The 21,270-nt window shown below is 33.1% G+C and overlaps 1 protein-coding gene across 4 annotated transcripts in view; it reads right to left on the reverse strand.

Annotated features, from left to right (window-relative positions):
- Positions 1–104: 104 nt before the first annotated feature.
- LOC135843656 (photoreceptor-specific nuclear receptor-like) overlaps positions 105–21,270 on the reverse strand; it is a 60,657-nt gene continuing 39,491 nt past the window's right edge. For 3 of the 4 annotated variants that reach the window (XM_065361611.1, XM_065361609.1, XM_065361610.1), the window contains exons 10-14: positions 20,572–20,686; positions 5,125–5,249; positions 4,560–4,777; positions 1,403–1,646; positions 106–1,310 (exon numbers count right to left, since the gene is read on the reverse strand). In XM_065361611.1, the coding sequence (XP_065217683.1) occupies positions 1,072–1,310; positions 1,403–1,646; positions 4,560–4,777; positions 5,125–5,249; positions 20,572–20,686 (941 nt within the window). In that variant the 3' untranslated portion in view covers positions 106–1,071. Of the gene's footprint in view, positions 1,311–1,402; positions 1,647–4,559; positions 4,778–5,124; positions 5,250–20,571; positions 20,687–21,270 lie in introns of all 4 variants that reach the window. The other variant, XM_065361608.1, reaches the window with a different exon arrangement.

A 21,270-nucleotide genomic window follows, 5' to 3' on the forward strand; every position in this document is an offset into this window, starting at 1 on the left:
CCTAGTTTTCGAGAAAAAAATCATCTCTAAAAGTTAGTCGTTTATTTTGGATTTCAATTCATCTGCATTTTTATTATTGCATACAAACTTCCATGAAAAATTAACGCATTAAAAAACAAATCATATAATTTTTTCGTTACACTACTTGTAGTAAATGACGAGTTCGAAAACAAGAAAAATTAGAACTTCAAGTTCAACAAATGGTCTATAAATATAAAATCAAAATCAGCTTCAATGATTTTAAAAATATAATATATGTACACTAAAAACAGCCATGCTGAAACTAAAAATTCTATGGGAAACACTGAGAAATCTGAAATAATAGAAATTCAGCAGTAATTCAGATTTCTCTTTGCCACTTCACATAGCCTAAGTAGCACAACTGGTTCAATGAACGTGTTTCCAATTTAAATCCCTATTCTGAGGCTTTGCCAATTCGCCGACAAATATCTTTCGGCTTTACAAAACTGAAGCTTCAATATAAAGCCAACGCAACGTGTAATCGTAAATTTTTCAAAAAGAACCCAAATTTTAGAACCTATTTTAGGTCTAAATAAATAAATGACTCATGTTAATGGTTCAGTTTGATATAGTTTCTTCATTTGACTCGTTCATCTTCCATTATCCATAAATTTGAGACGAAATTTCAACAGAAGGACCTACAAGGCCTCAAAGAGGCCTTTTATGTCAAGATCTAGCTTCGATACAAAATACCCATATTGAATAGAATATCCATTGAACATTCAAGGTAGGTTAATTACGACGAGTACCATCGTAATTATTTGGGTATGTATCTCTATCTAAGTTACTCGAAATAAGTTATAATTTAATGCCCTGAATTTCACTTCTCTTAGGTTAATACTAATAGGTAGATACATAATTCATGCTTAAAACAACAACCAAAAAAAAAAATTAACAAATCATAAACAATAATAGGTATTTTAACAAACGAGCCAAAAAAAAATAAATACTTATTTAATAATATAAGAAGAGGAAAAACACTGAGATTTTTTTTTTATACATAATACATCGCCAACGTATTCAAGTTCATGTCACATTGGAAAATATTAATCAATTTTTGTACATATCACAAAGTACTTTCTCCATTGGTATATTACCGATTGTTCTTTGGAAAAAAATATTCTCAATTCGAACCGTGGGAACGTGTCTGAGTAATGGTAACATCAATAGTAATCTACCGAAACGCGTAGCTTGAGCCGGATGCTGACCTCGAGCATGCTGACAAAGCATAACTTGCGCCTGATCTTGTAGATTTTCAACTTGTAAGGGATCTTTTAGACCTCTAGTTTCTGTAAAATGCGTATTAAAATAAATTACCATTTTTTTCAATGTTAATTACTTTGGTAGAGTATTTCGTGATACGATTTTTTCAGTCACTTACCAGCTCTAAATAAAACGATAGCTTTCATACAAGCGAATTCAGCCGGATCGACGGCGATTAGTCTAAATCTATGGAGGATTTCGTTCAAAATTCTAATATCAGCTGCGACTTGACTAGCTTTACCATTTGGAATGGCTGCCAAATGATCGGAGGTATTGAATAATGGATTGGTTTCCAGTGGAATACACCATTGTATCGCGTTCAATAAGAACAATTCTGACCAACACTCTTCCAATAGGATTACCTGTAAAGAGAGAGCAACTTTTAGGCGAATTTTCAACTAGGTAAATTATTTCATTTGAAAAATCCACGTGGAAAAATTCTAGACAAAATAGTTGAGCAATTTCTTTCGAGAAGTCAGAAAAAAATTATTTAATTTTTTCGTACATATAAGAATGACTTGGTCCTGGTCCCTTCAACTCAAAAGGTAGACAAACATATCTACGAGTGCTCAGTATAGATTGCCTAAATTAAAAATACAATTTTTCTTAATTTTTCATGGACTTTTTAATGATTTTTGGAGGGGGAGGGGGAGGGGGAGGGGGAGCGGAGACAGCTTGAACATATTGTACAGCTACAGAAGCAGTAAATGTGGACATATGCTTATACTTCAAATAATATTTCCGAATAAAATTAATTTAAAAAAAAAAAAAATCAAAGATGAAAAATCAGAAGAATAAACGTAACAGATACATACCTTAAAATTGTTTCATCTCGTGAAATATAAATTTTAACATCGATAAAAATTTAAAAAAAAATAAATTAAAAAAAACTAGAGATACGACTAAGTAACATTTTAAAAAACTCAAAAATAAGTGCTAATAAAAAAATTCAAAAATAGTTTTAAAATGGATAAAATTCAATTAAAACACACAAATAAAAAATGACACTGAAAAATATATTAAGTAGATAGAAATTGAAAAAATTCTGCTTGAAAAATTTCTAGTCCCACAAAATTAAAAAAAGTATGACTATCGGAAAAGTTTTTAAAATTTCTTCAAACATGTTTTCAATTTTGAAAAAGTTTATTCCCCCACCCCCCCCCCAACAAATTGAAAAATTTAGCTAAAAACTTTTTGAGAAAGTACAAAACAAACCGAATTGAAAATGATGATACGAAAAAAAAAAGTAAAAAAAATTGAACTTGGGAAAATTTTTGAAACTTTGATTGAATTTCAAAAATTGTTAAATATTCAAACATCAAACGACAAAATTGTACAAATGTTTGAAAATGTAAAAAAATTATTAAAAAATGATTTAAAAATTTATTCCATTTTATTTTGCTTAAAGATCAACACTAGTTTGAAAAATGTTTTTAAAATATAAAACATTGACAAATTAAATTTTTGAATATGAAAAATAAAATTATTAAAACTTGAAAATTTTAAGTAATGTATACATCATTTCAAAATTATTCCTCGTATTTTGTTGAAATAATAAGAAAATTATCAAGCATTTTATTTCAAAGATCAATACCTACAAGTTAAATTTTTTTTCAAAACAAAACATTGAAAAATTGACATTTTTTATTCGTATTTTGATATTATTTTTAAAATAACAGCATTTTCCTCAAATTGAGTAAAAAATTATACGAAAAAATTGGAAATTTGAAGAAATGCTGATCGGCTTTGAATTAAACCAAATAATTATGTAGATGAATTAAATGATTTTAATATTTCGTTAATTTGTCAAAAATTGTTAATTTTTTCAACAAAATTTTTTTGAAAAAATCACAAAAAACAAATATTTATGCTTTTGTTTGAAAGTTATGGTCTTGAAAGCAATTTTGTTTTCGAATAGGAGGGGGAAGGGTCTCAATCAGAAAATTGAGACATCGGAAATCAGAAAAAAATGAGGAGAAAAAATAACTCATCGCGATACTTTAATATTTTGTTGAAATATTGAAAACTGTAAAGAAGAAAAAAACAAAAAAGTGCTTTTAATCAAAATTGTTTCATTTCAAAAAATAACTTCATCTCGATTTTGAAGTCAAAAATTTCAGAATTCTTCCTTTGAAAAAAAATTAAATATTAAAATAGAATGAAATAATATGAAGAAAAAAAACAACAAATAAACAAACAGTCAAAAAAGAAATGTATAGTAATCTGTGATTTTACATCATCATTTTTCTAAAAAATTGGTCATGAAATAAATGGGATTTTGAGTGGAGAGGGGAAAGGGGGAGTAGAGATCATTTTAGAAATAAAACAGGAAAAAGATGTTTTAAAAAAAAACTGTAATATGTACTCATTTTGGAAATAAAAATTACTAAAATTTTAGAGATATTTCACTGGAAAATTGAAAACAAAAAAAATGCTCAAAATCAAAATTGTTTCAATTCAAAAAATGACTTATTTTCGACGTTGAAAGTCGAAAATTGCAGAACTTTTCTTTTTTTAAAAATCAAAATAAAATGAAATTTGAAAAAAAAACAACAAACAAACAGTCAAAAAAGTTTCTAAATATGTGATTTGACATCATCATTTTATTTAAAATTAGTCTTGAAATAAATGGGATTTCGAGTCAAAAAAGGGAAAGGGCCAAGGGGGAGACGAAATCGTTTTAGAAATAAAACAAGAAAAGATGACGTTGAAAAAAAATCCAATATTATAAAAACGAAAAGCTGATCATTTTTCATTCAGGGCCAGTAAAAATTTGAAACAAACATAGCGAGAAAATTTTGAAAAATTATATCATCATGTCGTAAAAATTACTTGAAAATTACCCAAATTTGTAGAAAATATCATAAAAATTGAAACGAAAAAAATTCCAAGTTCGGAAAAAAAATATTAAAAACAGAAAAATAAAGAGCAAAATTTTAAACATGCACATTAGAGTAAAATTTGTCAAAATATTCTGAAAATGGGCGAAAACACACAAAAATTGTCAAAGAAAAATTTTGAAAAAGCGTCGAAATTATTACAAAAACGAATCATTGAAGGATTTATTTCTATATAAAATTGAGCAGAAATTCACACGAGTGAATAATTTGAACCAAAAAAAAAAAAAAACAAACAAAACAAAACAAAACAAAACAATGAAATGGAACTGAAAATTCAAACTTCAAAAATACATAGGACAAAATCTACAAAATTAATGAAAAACTTTTCCTTTTAAAGGAAAATTTAGTCTAAGACATCGTTGACTCTGAGCTCACCTGGTCCCGAAATGGGAGAGCAGCAAAAGAGGGTAAATTCTTAGCCCATTTGACCGCCATAAATAACAATCTAGCCGAAGTTTCGTAAATATTCTCGTGAACCGGATTATAAAACGGAGGCAAAGGCTCAAAAGGCAGCGACTGCGAACTCGTCGTAGTTGGCGTGATACCTTCCGAAGGCTGTGGTGGGTCTTCGTTGGTCACATCTATACTATCCTCTATATATAGGCAAATATAAAACACGAATTAAAAAACAAATACATACTATACCTAAATGAGTACCTGTAAATAAGGAACTCGCAATCAGAATATTAAAAATCACAAGAAAACATTATTAATGAATACAAATTATACCTACTACATAATATGTATTTATGTAGATTCAAAGGGGAATTCTAAGCTTCACTACATATACCTATAACCACCTCAAGTGGACATTTAATAAGATGGCTAGACATCTACAACTTGTGATCCTGATCTCCACAAGTACTACCTATACTATCTCTTCTACGATTTAATTTCATCAAAAAAACATAGCCAGCACTGAAAAGTACGCCATGCTTACCATCTTCCGGTACGTCGTTATTTCTCGAATCAGTTTCAGGAGGCGTAGGCGGATTACCCAAAGCTGTAGTGGTAGTCTGAGCATACCGTAACGGAGATAACCCCAAAGCGACCGAAATCGGAGGCCTACAAAATCCAAAATAAGAAATCATAAGTAATATTATATAGATTATTAATCGCCACTTACAAAGACGAACATAACTATAAAAAAAAAAAAACAGTACAATACAAAAGTTAAATAATAAAACGACACAAAAAAAACCTATCATTGGTTAAATAGACCGTACCATTGATCCATTGAGGCGCAGATTATACGCGTAATCTACGTATAACCTACATATATATAACGGGGCGGCGAAGAAGGGAGAAGGATCGGCGGAGAGGATAAATCTGTTATATTTTGAATATTTCCCGAGGGATGTTTATTTGACAGGTCAGTGGCGTTATATAGTGCGTATTGTACACTTCATTGGGGTGTATGTGCTCGGCGTGCAAATTGAATTTTACTCTCGTATAGGGGATAGTTCGGTAACATGCCACCTGCACCTCGTGTCAAAATAAATCCCGACCACGACTATTAATCAAAAGTCAGAATAACTAAATGATTCAACGATTCTCATCCCTTTTTACTCGTGTACTTTCGACAAATATCCGGCAATTCGTCTACGTAGATATACCATATACTCGTCGTAGTCGGCCATTGTACGGTGTATTCGAAATGAATTTATCTCTGGATAAAAAAAAAAAGGAGCGCATACGAGTACAATCTGCCTAGAAGATGGTCTTTTTTTATAGACTTACCTGCTCATAAATTCGTAATACTTGTGCTAATGGAATTTTTAGAAAGATTATAATAAAATTGAAATAAATATTTTAATATTTTAAATTCGAAAATATATCTAATCAATCTCGAGTTGTGTCCCCATCTTTCTCAAAGGATGTTTCACGTAGCTTAATTAAATTCAATATCTTTTCTTTTTCTTGAAACGTTTAATTTTATCTTCGCAAGATTTTGGAAGTGATTTTAAATCCTCTTCATCCAACTTGAGAAAAATTTGGATGGCAGAACATTAGAAAATTCTGACTTCCTTCATTTTTCAAGCACACAATTCGTGAAATTTGTGGTAAGTAAAAAAGGAGAGGGATGTTTCGGAAAAAGAGAGGGAAACTAATCAAAACCCAAGCTTAAGCTAAGCTAGAACCGAGCTTGAGATGAGTACAACCTATAGTCAGAGGTCAAGCCAGGGTCAAGTTGCAGCTGTACTAGATTGAGGAAAATTGCTATACAAACTTGACAAATTTTTTCAATTTTTGAAATCATAGCAGTAATGACCAAAAAATTTGAACCACAGCGTTCCAACATATTTCCCCAGCTCCAGAAATGATATCTTTCGATATTTTGGCATAATTATTGCGAAATATTTTCCAAGAAAAAATTTTCACAACACGAATTCACCTGAAAATAAGCAATTGGAAAATTTTCAACCGCTCAGGAGAACCCCGCGACAGTGGTCTTGAACTGTGATGGCAATGCCTTAAATCAACGTAAAATCACACATACTATCTTTTGAATAGGGCCATTTTTCCCACTGAAGCAAAAAAAAACACAATTTTTCACTGAAGCAAAAAAAAAAATACAATTTTTGTTTTTCAAATTTTATTTTTATTTTATTTTACAATTTAAGTCTCTCCAACAGCTAAAAGCCAATGAGATACCGCATATAATTAAGAAGGGATTAAAACTAAAATTTGTTTAAAAATCTGCTGAAAAAAAATACAAAAATACAAAAAAAAAAAGAAAAAAGTGAAGCAAAAAAAACAAAAAAGAAACATCAATAAATGGAGAAAGAAAAACTGAAAAAAAAAACAATAACAAAAAACAAAAAACTAAACAAAACAAAAAAACAAAAAAAGACCGCATACTAAAAATATTAGATGGCTCACAGCACACAAACAACTCTTCTTTTTGAAAATCCATAATTCTTCCCACCAGGGCAGGGGTACGTACCTTCGGAGCTACAATTTCTTTTGAGGGTCATGCTATGTCATTGTGTCAACTCAACCAACGTTTTTTTGTCATGTCTTTCGATTTTGCTCAAATTTTTTTTACAATAGTCACCCAGTAAGTAAGAACCCCGCAATTAGTTTGGTCCCAGCCCCCTCAGGGGGCGGGTTGGGGGCTTCCATTATTTTTTACATTGTCTTGAGGTACTCAACTTCAGTTCAGCAGTCCATTCCTCCAAAACTAGGATACTTTGATCAAAACTGATTTCACAGTTCGAATGGGCATTGCATTTAGAACTTTTTAAGCATTTTGAAATTTTCAAAAGTTGAAATGAAAGTTCAAATTTCAAAATGGTGCTGTAAGTGGGAGTTACCATTTGAAATTTTGAAAAAATTTCCATACATGTACCTTTTGATGCTTTTTCGAAATATTCAAGTTTCGAGATGGGATCTCTTGATGAGGGGAGAGCACCCCCATCCTCAATTTTGGGCGAAACATTCGAAAGAAATCTGGGGCATGTGATACATCGAATTATATGTTTTTGGTGACGCTGAACACGAATATGACGTCAGATTTTTGATAGGACCCCATCCATGGCCCCCAGCACCTCCCCAAAGGGGGTAAAAGTTTAAAAAAGTGTTTTGTTCGTGGGACACATGGAATAGTATGTTTTTGATGACGCTGAACACGAATATGACGTCAGATTTTTGATTGGACCCCATCCACGGCTTCCAAGAATTTTTTTGGACTTTTACCTATTGGAGGAGGTTCTGGGGGCCATGGGTGAAGTCAATTTAAAAAACTATGGCTATATTCGTGTTTAGCGATATCGAAAACATACTATTTCATATTTCACACGAATGTGACCATTTTTTTGGGGGGGGGGGGGTCATCCCCTTTGGGGAAGTGCTGGGGGCCGTGGACGGGTCAAATCCAAAATCTGACGTCATGTTCGTGTTCAGCGTCGCCAAAAACATATAATTCGATATATTACATGCCCCAAATTTCTTTCGAAAGATTCGCCCGAAATTGGGGGGGGGGGTGAAGGTGCTTCCCCCCATCAAGAGACCCCATCTCGAAACTTGAATATTTCGAAAAAGCATCAAAAGGTACATCTATGGAAATTTTTTCAAAATTTCAAATGGTAACTCCCACTTACAGCGCCATTTCGAAATTCGAACTTTCAATTTGAAAGTTCAACTTTCAACTTTTGAAAATTTCAAAATGCTTAAAAAGTTCTAAATGCAATGCCCATTCGAACTGTGAAATCAGTTTTGATCAAAGTATCATACTTTTGGAGGAATGGGCTGCTGAACTGAAGTTGAGTACCTCAAGACAATGTAAAAATGATGGAAGCCCCCCACGCGCCCCCAAGGGGGCTGGGACCAAACTAATTGCGGGGTTCTTACTTGCTGAATGGGTACATACTGTAGAAAAAATTTGAGCGAAATCGAAAGACATGCGACTTTCAAAATTGCCTTTTTTTGGTTGAGTTGACATGGAATGACCTTGAGAAACTTTCAGCTCAAAATGAATGTCTCCCACTGAATTTTGTCAAAATCCATCGATATGTTTTTTGCAATGCATCCTATAGTTAATAATTACTCGTACTTCCTTTCAACTCCTCCACCCACTTCTAAAATGATAAGATTTAGGCTATTCTGGAGCCTCCAGCGAGTTAAATTTTCTCCAGAAATTTCAAAATGCTTCGAAAAGGGGCAAACATGAATTTTAGCACCTGCCTATAACTTTGTTTGGTATTTATCGAGCACACCTTCGACCGCTGGAAGTGGTAACTGTGAAATTCCAGGTGTTCCAAAATTCAAAAATAATGTCAAAGTTTTCAATTTTTTTTCAATTAGGTAATACATCATTTTTGAAAAAAAATCGCGGCGAAAAATGATGATGAAACTGCTTTTTCAAAAACAACATGTTTTCAAAAAATTTTCAAGTTTTATTTTTTTTTAAAACATGTTGCATCGACTTATGAGAGCCAAAAAAAATATTATATCATTTTCAAGTTTCAGCATGGACCACATTTTAACCTCTCTCCCCCCTCCCACACCATAAAACAACTGGGAAAGTATTCGAACTGGTACGCATATTTTCGAACTGGACAGTGAGGAATCGTTAGAACTAGAAGGCCACAAAACGCACCACAAGCCAAAATTTCAGAAGATGAAATTCATTTTTTTTGCTTTTGACGATTTTAAAAAAAATGTAAATTCTGGCCAAAAATGGGAAAAAATCAAAATTTTATCAAATTGACCTAAAAAAACGTGAAAATTGATTAGTACTCTATTTTTGACATCCGGAGTCGATTGATTATAGTTTCGAATCGTTCACGATGGGGCCTCCGGCGAATTTTCAAATTCTCCAATTCTCCAGTTTTTGAAAAAAACGCTGTATAAATAGGGTGAAAATGAAATCCAGCATCTATAAACCTGGGTTTATCACTTTTGCAATCCTTTCGGTCAGTTAAGGCACATTATTTTCAAAATCTTTCCGTGCGAATTCAAATTCAAAATTTTCTCCAGTGATCGCGTTTGAAAAAAAAAATAATTAATTCATCATTCGCGAACGTGCCCAAGAAAAAAGCTGAAATTTAGGTTGTACCATATTTTCGATCCGGCGAGTGGGTTGATGATAATTTCGAACCATTCTGGAGCCTCCAGCGGATTTTGATTTTTTTCATTAGACCTATTTCCAAATTTAATCACTGTAGAAAAGTTAGATTTGAACCCGTACAAAAAGATTTTGAAAATATTTCCTAAATTGGTCGAATGGGTCACAAGATAGTAAAACCGAACTAATAGGTGCTGAATTAAATTTCCTTCTACCTGCTACATTACAGCACTTTTTTCAAATACTGGAAAATCCAACATTTTCTGGAGGCACCAGAACGGTTGGAAACCATCACCAATCAACTCCAGAGGTCGAAAGTAGGTTACCAACCAAATTTCAGCTTTATTGGTCAATTTGGTGAAATTTTGATTTTTTTAAAAAATTTTGGCCCTATGAATGTAAAATTTTTTTAATGAATTTCAGCACTTAAAATTTTGACTGGGGGTGCATTTGTAAGTTCTCTACTAACATCCCTTTGCCGGGTTCAAAAATTTTGATTTTTTGAAAGAAAAAAATACCACGTATCTAAGTTATTTTTGTTCCTATTTGATGACTACGTATTTTCAGTTAAAGTTACAACATTTTTGGACCATCCCCTCTAAAGACACCAACAAAGTTTGTGTAATGGTAAAATATGTATTTGAACACAGCCCTGAGGAGAAAACAGCTGAATTAAAGGGTGACGAAAATTTTGAAAATTTGTCATTTTGAAAATTTTACTGTGACTGAGTGACACATACTTACGTAAAAGTCTGATGCCAGAAAAAAGTATGTGAATGAATTAATTTTACATTTTTAAAATCACATTATCGTTGAATTATTCTAGGAAATAGTTTTCTGATATAATAATTTATCTACGTCACGTACATTGGAGGATGGTCAAATTCATATGTACAGAAGGCATTTCCCGTCGTCGGTTACTTTATGATTAATCAGAGATTAAAACACTAAAAATACGAAGTAAGGGTAGAACAACACCAACTACTTAATCATGAAAATGTTACATTTTTATCATTCCATCGGGTTGCGTAGTTCACAAGATGATTTTGATATTGTCGATTTTATATGAAAATTTAATTCCTACCGAGAGGCAGTATACCTACCTACCTAATTGGTAAATTGAAAAATTAACTACCTATAGGTTTGTAGATGTAGATAAATATCTATCAGCAAAACCACGCATGTAAGTACTAAAATGATGACTTTTTATCGTATTTTTATGATTTACGTAGTCTCACACAAAACCTTTTGTGTCGTTTTATTTTATGTATTTATTCATTTATTTATTTTTTAGATTTCAAAAACGTATTCCCATTCCAAATAGACACAGTAGGAGTGAACCTTACAGAGTATAAAAAATTATAACCAAGCGCAATAATGAATGACACATGGGATTTGGAAAATGCAATGATGTTTATGAGCAGAATCGCAGTCATACCATCAATTATTTGCTTAGTGATTCATTTGTACAAATTTTTTCACAGTGGTAAGATATCAACTCAAAGCTTGGCGACAAAAAATCTTACTTTCTACTGCTTTCTTCTTTTATTGTACATCGTTTCTATTATTCCAAAACTAATGGATATATGGCAAAAAATATATCAATACTCTATTTTTATAAGTGATTTTTTACAATACTCAGAGGCAACACTAGAGTTGTCGATAGTGATTTTCAAACTAATAATAGCTTTAGATATATGCTTGTGTTTTCGAAAAATTGCTTTATATTTGGAACGCCCCATCTCGGTTAATCAAAACAGAAAATTTTATTTTTATTGCCTATCAGGAATAGGCATTCCTTTACTCTGCACTTTATGCAGAGTTTGTTATTCAAACGATGATACTTTACACAATATTATAAAAAACCAGTATTATGAGTGGGCAATATTGTCCATTATTCGAGTTGCTCGTTTAATTCCAATCTTTGGTGCATTTTGGTATATACAATTAGCCAGCAAAGATAAAAGTGATTTATGGTGCAGGTTTTCTCTACATGTACGTCTTCTCATAATGCTTGGTGGTTTAGCTTCCTTATTCAGCGTGATACAGATTTATATAGCAATCAGCGCTCATGGAGTTTTTTCAGTTGACTTTGAAAACGAAAACCTGACCAACTGGAAAGTTATAAGCGAGACCTTACGTACTAAGAATAAATTCTTAGCAGTACTAGAACTCGGCTTTGTTCTGGAAGGAATTATTATTGCTATATTTTTTACATTCAAAAAAGATACATTTCGATCTGCCCAACCTAATTATAATATGTATCAAACCTAGTTATTGTTTTTTTTAAATAATTAAATAAATAAGTTAGGAGATTGTTAGCCTGATTTTCCATAAAACAAAAGAAAAATAGGATCTATTTTATACAGCCAATCATGATTCCGGGAAAGGGGGGATGGGACTACTCACGAAATCCGTTTTGGGACCCCCAGGAATCTATTTCTATGTATTTTTTCCCGCATGTCTGATCTTTTTATTGATTTGTTTATTCATTTATCTATTTTTAATTATTTATTCATTTATTTATTTATAAATTTGTTTGTTTGTTTGTTTATTTATTCATTTATTCATTTATTCATTTATTCATTCATTCATTCATTCATTCATTCATTCATTCATTCATTCATTCATTCATTCATTTATTAATTATTTATTTATTTACTTGCTTGCTTACTTATTTACTTCCTTATTTATGTGTTTATTTATTTGATTGTTTGTTTGTCTGTTTGTTTATTTATTCATTTAAGTAAGTACAAATATTATAAATATTTATTTATTTATTCATTTATTTTTTCAATTATTTCTGAGCAACAAAATTCGCTCAAATTCGGTATTTAGGCTTGGTTTGGCATTGGATTGAAGAGGTCTGAGTGGGGATGACCTTGGGTCAAAATTCACCGACATCCAAATTTTTATGAGAAGTTAGAAAGGAGTGAAAAAGGCCAAAAAAAAAGTCAAACTTGGGAACCAATTGATAGGAAATCAAAAGTTAAAACATATCTAAAACTGGACCAGCCTCCTATTACAATTTGGAGGGGAGAAAGTCAGGGTTTTCAAGTTTTTTTGACCTTTGAAGATCTTGTGTTACGTTCCTACTCCTCCAAATTGACTTAAACACCCAGGGGGATGCCGATCCAGATGTGCCTTATGGAGGTTTCGACTTTTTAACCCCCTCCTCATCCCTTAACAGCTGCAAAAAAACACAACTAGGTACAAGATGAATGAAAGGGAAGAAATTGTTCTCTCGTTGAAGTGGTCGAATTAGGAGATTCGACTGAAAATTTGTAGACTGACGATGTATGGAAAAACTACCACTTTTGCCGATTGATAATCATACGTATTCATATGATATAGAAATTTTCATTTTCTGTTTTGAATTTTTGAGGGCCTAAACGTGTATTTTTTTATTTTAAAGCAAAAGAAACAAGTAGGTCCGAGCGAACTAACAGCGAAAGTTTTCGAAAATTTGATTTTGAAATGCATAAAAATAATGTTTTGGTAGGAAGTTGATTGTGCTGGAAAACAAAAAAAGAGGACAGGCCTGAGCGAAGCAATAAGGGCGACAACTTTTGAAAATTTGTACTTCAAGAGAACTAAAAAAATTGTTTTTTTTTTCAAATGCAAAAAGTTTATTTTTGGGCTTTGAAAATTTTAGAATTTGAAAGTTTTTTTTTAGGGCGATAATTTTGAAAAAGATGAGAGAACAGGCCCAAGTGAAGGCGAGAGCTCTAGAAAATTTGTATTTTGAGAGTCATAAAAACGATAATTTTTATTAGAAAAGTTCATTTTTTCACTTTAAAACTCAAAACTTGAATGATATATTTTTTTAGAAATCTCAATTTTTGTAAAAAGAATACGGAAAACAAGCCCGAGAAAAGATAAGGCAAAAGATTTCGAAAATTTGTGTTTTGAGAAGTAAAAAAAACTGGTTTTTCTTTCATCACAGACCCTTATTTTGCCGCGTCCTGGGCAAACTGCCCCCTTTGTCCCCCTCTCAACATCTCTGGATACTCGCATTCGACGTTCTCAAAAATACATATGAATCGATATTCTGTCCAAAATTTTGGGACTTCGTTTCCCTCCCTCAATGGGTGCAAAATCCATCACAAAAAGTTCACAGTTGTATTTTTTTTTTTTTTTTTTTAAATCCTAGCTCCGAAATTTTTCAAACTTTTGAAAATTCAATTTCCGAAAAGGTTACAGCTCAACTTTGAATTTTTGAATACTATTTCGGCGAATATTTTGGAAATCACTCCATGAAACACAATGAAGTATTCCAACTCTGAGATAATCAGCATTATGATTACCTACCTATATGTAAGGATGTTAATTTATACTTCATAACAGCTTGAAAAATGTTCTTATGCATATAGGTAGGTATTTTTTCAAGTGGTCAATGATTTGAATGAGCAAAATATGTACCTATAGATAAGTGTATACCTACACAAAGCGCAACAATAATTATTATGATCAGATGGATTTATCTGTGTAACGATTAGGTACCGAGGGTAGGTCAAGTGAGGTATTAAATCTGAAAAGCAAGACATATTTTAAAAAAATTTTCCCAATCTGCAGCTGTTCTGACGAGGGCAGCCTCAATACGCGAATCGAATTCTGACAGATTATTAATAATGCACATCCACTTATAGGCACCTACCTAACTTACTGCTATACGAAACAACCACCAGAGATAGGTAGGTATTATGGCGGCAGAACCGCAATTTCAGTTGGTGGAAAATAGCAAAGAGTTTATTTATACAAATGACGATACTTTATATGTAGAAAAGACTCATCTTTGCACAAGTGTAATAGTGGTATCAATTTTAACATTTTGACAACTAACTCATCCCGTCAGTGTCATATTACATACGAGAGTATTTGACGTTTTCCATTCTGCCATTTACGCGTGTATTATCGTACACAGAGAATTAACATAGCCGTATTAAAATATGACGCCTGTATTATACCATATACTATATCGTATGGTCCAAAACAGTTAATTCTGTATGTATACATAATATGTAATACGTGTAACGTGTAATAAGGTGTTTAACGATGAAGAGGGTAGACCATCTACTATCTATACATTATCCTATGATGGGTATACGCGGTACCTAATACGCGCAAATACCTCGCACATCGCACATGGATGAAGTAATTATCGACTAGGGTATTTGCCAAATACGTACGAGTAAGTCTCCAAGTACCTACGCCATGCCATGCCACGTCTGATGTATAATTACCGGCGTATTATTGTCGCCTTGCAAAGGGTTCCTCTTCACTGCTACGCTAATCGTGTCATGGTGGGTTTTTTGTTGTTTTTTTTTAGTGCAAATACTAAGTAAGCGAGGTATTTATTTTTTTAAATACTGAAATGTACAATGTACATACACATACATACATACCTACATACTGCGTAAACGATATTATGAATACACAAATATGAGCTTACGTATTCGAATTTGATTGTTAGCTGTAGCCATGTGGGTGACATTTTTTAAAAAAAATAGGGCATGGTTTGATCTGCGATGGGAGTGTCTGTACTTTTAATGGGATCAGAGGCGTGCTGAACGACGGGGAATGTGGGGATGTATGCCTCCCCCTCCCTCAGACAGAAAAATTTATGCGAAAAGTTAGGAATTGGGGGGGGGGATTGGGTGATTTGGAAAAGGTTGGAAAAATAGGGAAGAAATTGTGTAAGGAGGGAAAATCAAAATATAACCAAACACCATGGGTTTTAACTTCTTGAATTATTCGTATAAATTTTCAAGTTTTCGCCCTCGTTACGCTTGGGCCAGATCATTTTCTTTATCCTTTCTCACCAATGCATTCCAGTCAAAACGGCCAGAAAGTCCCAACTTCTGCTTAAATATCAAAAAATACCCCATTTTTCGACAAAAATTTAGAAACAATATTTCTAATTTTTGCCAAATTGGTTGTTTTTGAAAATTATAAAAATTATGTCTTGAAAAAAATTAACAATTGTGAATGTTCGAGAGCTTTTGCTAGGGCTAGAAAATTTAGGGTATGATTTATCGTTACGACAGAATAGGTGAATCGCACGACAGAAAAGGTGGTCTAAACGACAGGCCCGACAAATAAAAGATATGCCCGACCAAAAAAGAAATTGAACATTGAACGACAGAAAAAAAAGTTGAACGACAATCATATGTTTGCACGACAGATAAAAAATGTCCACGACAAATAAAAAATTGAACGACAATGGTAAAAAAAAATAACGACAGAAATATCCATTAACACGTCTATTTTTAATTTTTTTTTAATCCATCAACACGCCTATTTTTACCAAAAAAGTTACAAATCGAATAAAATGAAAAAAAAAATTAGAAATTTTCTTAAAATGATAGGAGGGTAATTCTCAAAAAGTGGTAAATTTTGTGTACATAGCAAATTTCTCAACAGTTTTGGCATAATTTTTATTTTATTTTTTTTTTATCTATGCAAGCATCACATTTTACATTTGGTATTGAGATTTTTAGCCCTCCTTTCATTCGTGTACATTCGGTTTTATACCCCAAATGTCCTTCGACTTCCGCGCCATGTTTTTGAAAATGAATGATTTATATAAAGTGTAATGATCTTCATTTTTTTCGTTGAAAAAATTGACGAATTCTCATTATCATAGAACGCAAAGGTACTGTATTATTCTGCAAATTGCAATCTCAATAAGTCCATAGGAACCTCACATTTTACATTTGAAAATTGTCGCACAGTTTTTGCACCAATTTCAGGGCAATTTTTAAGTAAGTATATTTTTGCTAGCTTCCCAATCCAACATTTTATTTATTGCTTTTTCGTGTATTTTCAGATTTGCAATTGGATAAATTGTTCTGTCGTTTAAAATTTTATTCTGTCGCTCAGACATCCTTTTTTGTCGGGAGGACTTGTCGTGATTAATAATTAAAAATAGTCCCTCTGACTCATTATTTTGTTGTTGAAAACCTGTCGTTGTAAAGACCTAACTTGTAGCTACCACAGCATTTATTGTTGTTTGCTGGTGTCGTTCAAACACCCTTTTCTGTCGTGCGATTATATATTTCCCTTTTGAAAATATTATAATTTCCTATCAACTTTTTGTATCAGTTGGTTTACTATTCGAATTATCAATTTCTTCAAAGCTTTTGCTCTCTCTACGCTTCTAGGACCAATTTTATTTCTGCTGTACATTTTTTCAAACATTTTCAAGAATAAAAAATTAACTTAAGAAATTTAAGGAACATTACCAAATTAATACAACGAAAGAAGGTGCAAAATTTCATTCAAAAATATCAAAAAGCATGAAATTCTGGCGTTGAAACTTCTAATATTGTAAAAAAAAATTGTACCTCACAAATTGTAAGCTTTCTGAAGCTTTAGCTTCGTTTGGACAAAATCGAAAATATTTTATTCTTTTTTTAAATTTGATGTTCAAAGGTCAAAATGCTAAAAAAAAACACAAAAAATAACACAAAGAAATTGCAAATTTTGGATTTTGGATTTCAGTAGGTACCAATCTTGCAATAAAACGATTCAAATTTTTTGTCAAGTTAGTCAAGTATAAAAGCATTGTTTTTGAACATTCAAAATTTTTATTTCCAACTACCCTTCCAAATTTTGTTTGAACGGATCTACCTAATCAGGTAGGATGAAAAAGTACCAGAAGGGGGGGGGGTGATGAAAGTAGGGTAAAAAGTTGAGAAAATCTGGTGAAAAAAGTCGGGATTGCAAAAATCTCGTTTTTTTTACAACAAAAAAGTGGATTTTTGCTAAAGCTGCGAAAAAATTGCTTCTTGCCAACTTTTTCCCAAACTAAGTACATTTTCCCCCTCTTGATATAAGTCATGCTCTTCAGTCTTTTGGAAACATGGGAGGGTCGTTCTAGAATCTAGACATTTTTTGATCAAAAAAATGTTGATAAGAGTTACTTTTTTTTAAAAATGCATGCTTTTGGCTGGAGTATGTGCCAAAGTGCTTCAAAATTGCAAAAATCATCATGCTGAAAAAAACCAGACGAGCAAAAGTGGAATCATATACTTAGGCCAATTTCAATATTGCCTGCAATATCATAATTATTTGAAAAGTTACTTCTGAAACGCCTCAAACGTCTAGCTAAAATACCAGATCCTCAGTTTGGGTTTTGTAATCAACACTCAATGATAGATCAGGTCATACAGATCCACAGGATTGCAGCCATCATTGAAAAAGCATTTCAGGAAAAGAAATAGTGTTCTGCAGCATTTCTTGATGTAGAGCAAGCATATGACCAAGTATGGCGCCAAGGTCTCCAATTTGGAGTTGACGAACAAATGCTGCATTCTGGCGGTGAAATGCATGAAATACATGTTATTATGCTAAAAGGGGGACATTTCATACTCACGCACGCTTACACACGCGCACACTCGACTTGTCAAGATGTGATTCTCAATGAAATGTCCCCCTTTCAGCAAGTCGATGGTGGCGCCGCCATGAGATGTCAACACCAAATCAAAACTTGCAGAAAATCACAGGAAGAGCATTCAGGGTCAGAGATGGAACGATTACCGATTATAATCGATTATAGTCGATTATAATCGGCCGATTAAAATAATCGGACAGCATCGATTAATCGAATCTTGGCGCTACCTATATTGTACTAATATTTCAGGCTTTTTCATTGGTCAATGGTTAAGTTGCAATGGGCCAAGGTACCGATCGTTCCTCATGACGTCATGTTTTGCTGTGTTTGGCCATCGATTTAATCGACCGATATTAATCGCCGTCGATTAATCGATTATTTCCGATTATTTTGAAGAAAATCATCGATGTAGCATCGATTATAATCGATTCCATCTCTGTTCAGGGTGTTTCACGGAGATGCCATATCAACTCAACATCCAATTAATGCTGGAGTCCCTCCGGGTAGTGTTCTGGGACCAATCCTGTATTTAATCTACACAGCTGATATACCAACAACAGAAGAAACTGAAACTGCAACATTTGCTGATGACACTGCAATTTTATCAGTTCATCTACAAAAAGCCCTTGATGGAATCTCAAGATGGGCAGATCTATGAAGTCAACTCAGTCATGTCACATTTGCTAAGAGAAAATGTGATGTTCAATACTCAGTCTACATTAAACTTAAGGCCTAAGGGTATTCTCTACCTCTGTGAAAACGTTCGAAATATGAAGCCGATTTGTTCATTATATTCATCATTCGTTCATAAGATTGCGTGTAATGGAGTGAATGAATTTAGTCCTACTTGTGTCCCACAACCCACTCCCATCTAAACTTCAGATGTGGATTTCTCCGTGAATTTTCAAAATTCTTTCAATTTTTTTTCACCAATGCTAATATTTTATCATTGAAAGCGAGGGTATGTAGCCATATTTTCTAATTTAGCTTTTCCAATGGAGATCTGAGCATCAATAATACCTCCATTCAATTCCCAATGATGGCCACAAAATGACATAAATCAAAAATATCTCGACATACCCTCGCTTTTGAATGTTTTCTGAGTAAAATAAACCAAACCCCACGAAAATCCATCCAATAGTTTTCACACAATCCCTGACCAAAGTTTGTAGTTTTCATCAAAAATCGCTACTGATAACAGGGGGTAGAGAATAGCCTTAAACAGAGCAAAATTCCAGCTGCCAGCCATGCTAAATATCTGGGTATTCATCTTGACTCCCTTTCAATTTTTTCATAAATGATAAAAGTGTTGCCTTAGACAGAAATCTTTCAAAAAAAAGGGAAGAAAAAATGAAAATGGATCAAAAATTGTTAGCAATAAATTCATAAATATTTTCATGAACATTTTTTCAATTTTTTTTAATATCTAAAAATTTTGAAGATTTGGGCTATGCTATTTATCCAGGTGAGGACATTATTTCTCAAAATAAAAAGCAAAATCATTCAACTTCAATAAACATAAGTACATACACTCCCTAATCAACTTTAAGGGCTCATGTTTAGCGTTTTCTAGGTTTTTTGGCCGGGGGCGGGGTAATAGACTCAATATTGAGGCAAGAACTCGTATGATAGAATCATCCAAATTTTCTGCAATTTATAATCTAATCAAGATAATCAAGAACCATAAAAAAAAGAAATTTTCGTTCGAGGACACCCAAACACCCAAACTTTGAAAAAAAAATTACAAATGTATACAAAGAAAACAAGACAAATTGAAAAAACCGAAGATGCTTCAACAATTAGGGTGAACAGAGGAAATACTGCGGTGATGAGATCTGCTGCAAATCTGCTCTTTTCAATTATAACAACCACCTGAGGCAGATTTTGATTTCATTCAACGAAAGCGCATTAATTAAACCAGCATCACCCTACTCGTACAGTATAAAAGCACCATCTAAATGTACGAGTACTGAAAGATGAAAGACCTCCTGCTGCGATTTCACGCCTTTACGTTTCCAAAGGCCGTCAAAATCAACCTATTGGCGATAGGAGGTTTACAAGTACTCAACGTGCCTACCACAAGGCACAAGCTCATGAACGAGTTAACGAATATGAAGGAATTTTCGACATGAAAAACCTTTGAGCGTCGAAATTTCCAAGAGCTGCTTGAAGGAATTTTTCTAAGGATGAGATGTACGATACGAATTTACTCGTAACATCCAATTCCATAAATATTTTCTACCATTTTGTACTTAATATAATGTAGTTACAAAAAACCCAAATTCCGATCATGGAGCTGGAGATTTGCAATCAAAACTCCAAGAATCTCCCAGAATGACAGTTTTCAACCTTGAGAATCTGAAATTTCCAATTACAGCACGAATAGAACTAATTTTTCTTCGAATGAGATGAATCGAACTTACCCAAAAACTCCTACAGCAACAGCAGCTTCCCTGATGGCTCTTTCGTGATCCATATCAACCAAACTTTCCGGTCGAATTGTGGCTGTATTCCTGGGTTGTCTTTCATTTTGAACAGCTAAAAAACCAAAAAGAAAATCATATGAGCAAAAAAACAGCTTTTAGGATAAGTAAGTACAGTACACCAATATTTATGCAAGTATTGACGATGCATATAGACGATAATGACCGTGCGAGGTGCTCGTTAAACATACGTGTACCGCACCGTACGTTTTTGTTTGCATATTAAACGGTCATTAGCCATCCGGATGGCTCAAGGGTTACATGGAAGAGGGGACAGGGTAGGGAATAAAGGCTAAAGTCTATATCAGCATGCAAAGCAGCAAAAACGACATTCATCCACGTGTCATCGCTGCGCCACATCGCCACATCGCCGGTTCGCTCATTATACCTTCTTTCGTTTTCTTTTTTTTTCTCATCTCCATTACACATCGTCAAGCGCGCGGTATACTTTTTAAATGGGAACATTTGAAAAGGCGTTCATGCATGCTATATTTTGTGTCAAACAAACACGAGCCACTGCATCAAGTCTCTCATTTAAACAAAACGCTTCGGGAAATACCACGTTTATCTTCTCGCACTTGTTAAAATCGCGTTCGTTCGCGCCATCCGCCCTTTGCCCCTGCCCCCATCGATATACTT

The sequence above is a fragment of the Planococcus citri genome, chromosome 4 (genome assembly GCF_950023065.1).
Source record: "Planococcus citri chromosome 4, ihPlaCitr1.1, whole genome shotgun sequence".
Lineage (NCBI taxonomy): Eukaryota > Metazoa > Arthropoda > Insecta > Hemiptera > Pseudococcidae > Planococcus > Planococcus citri.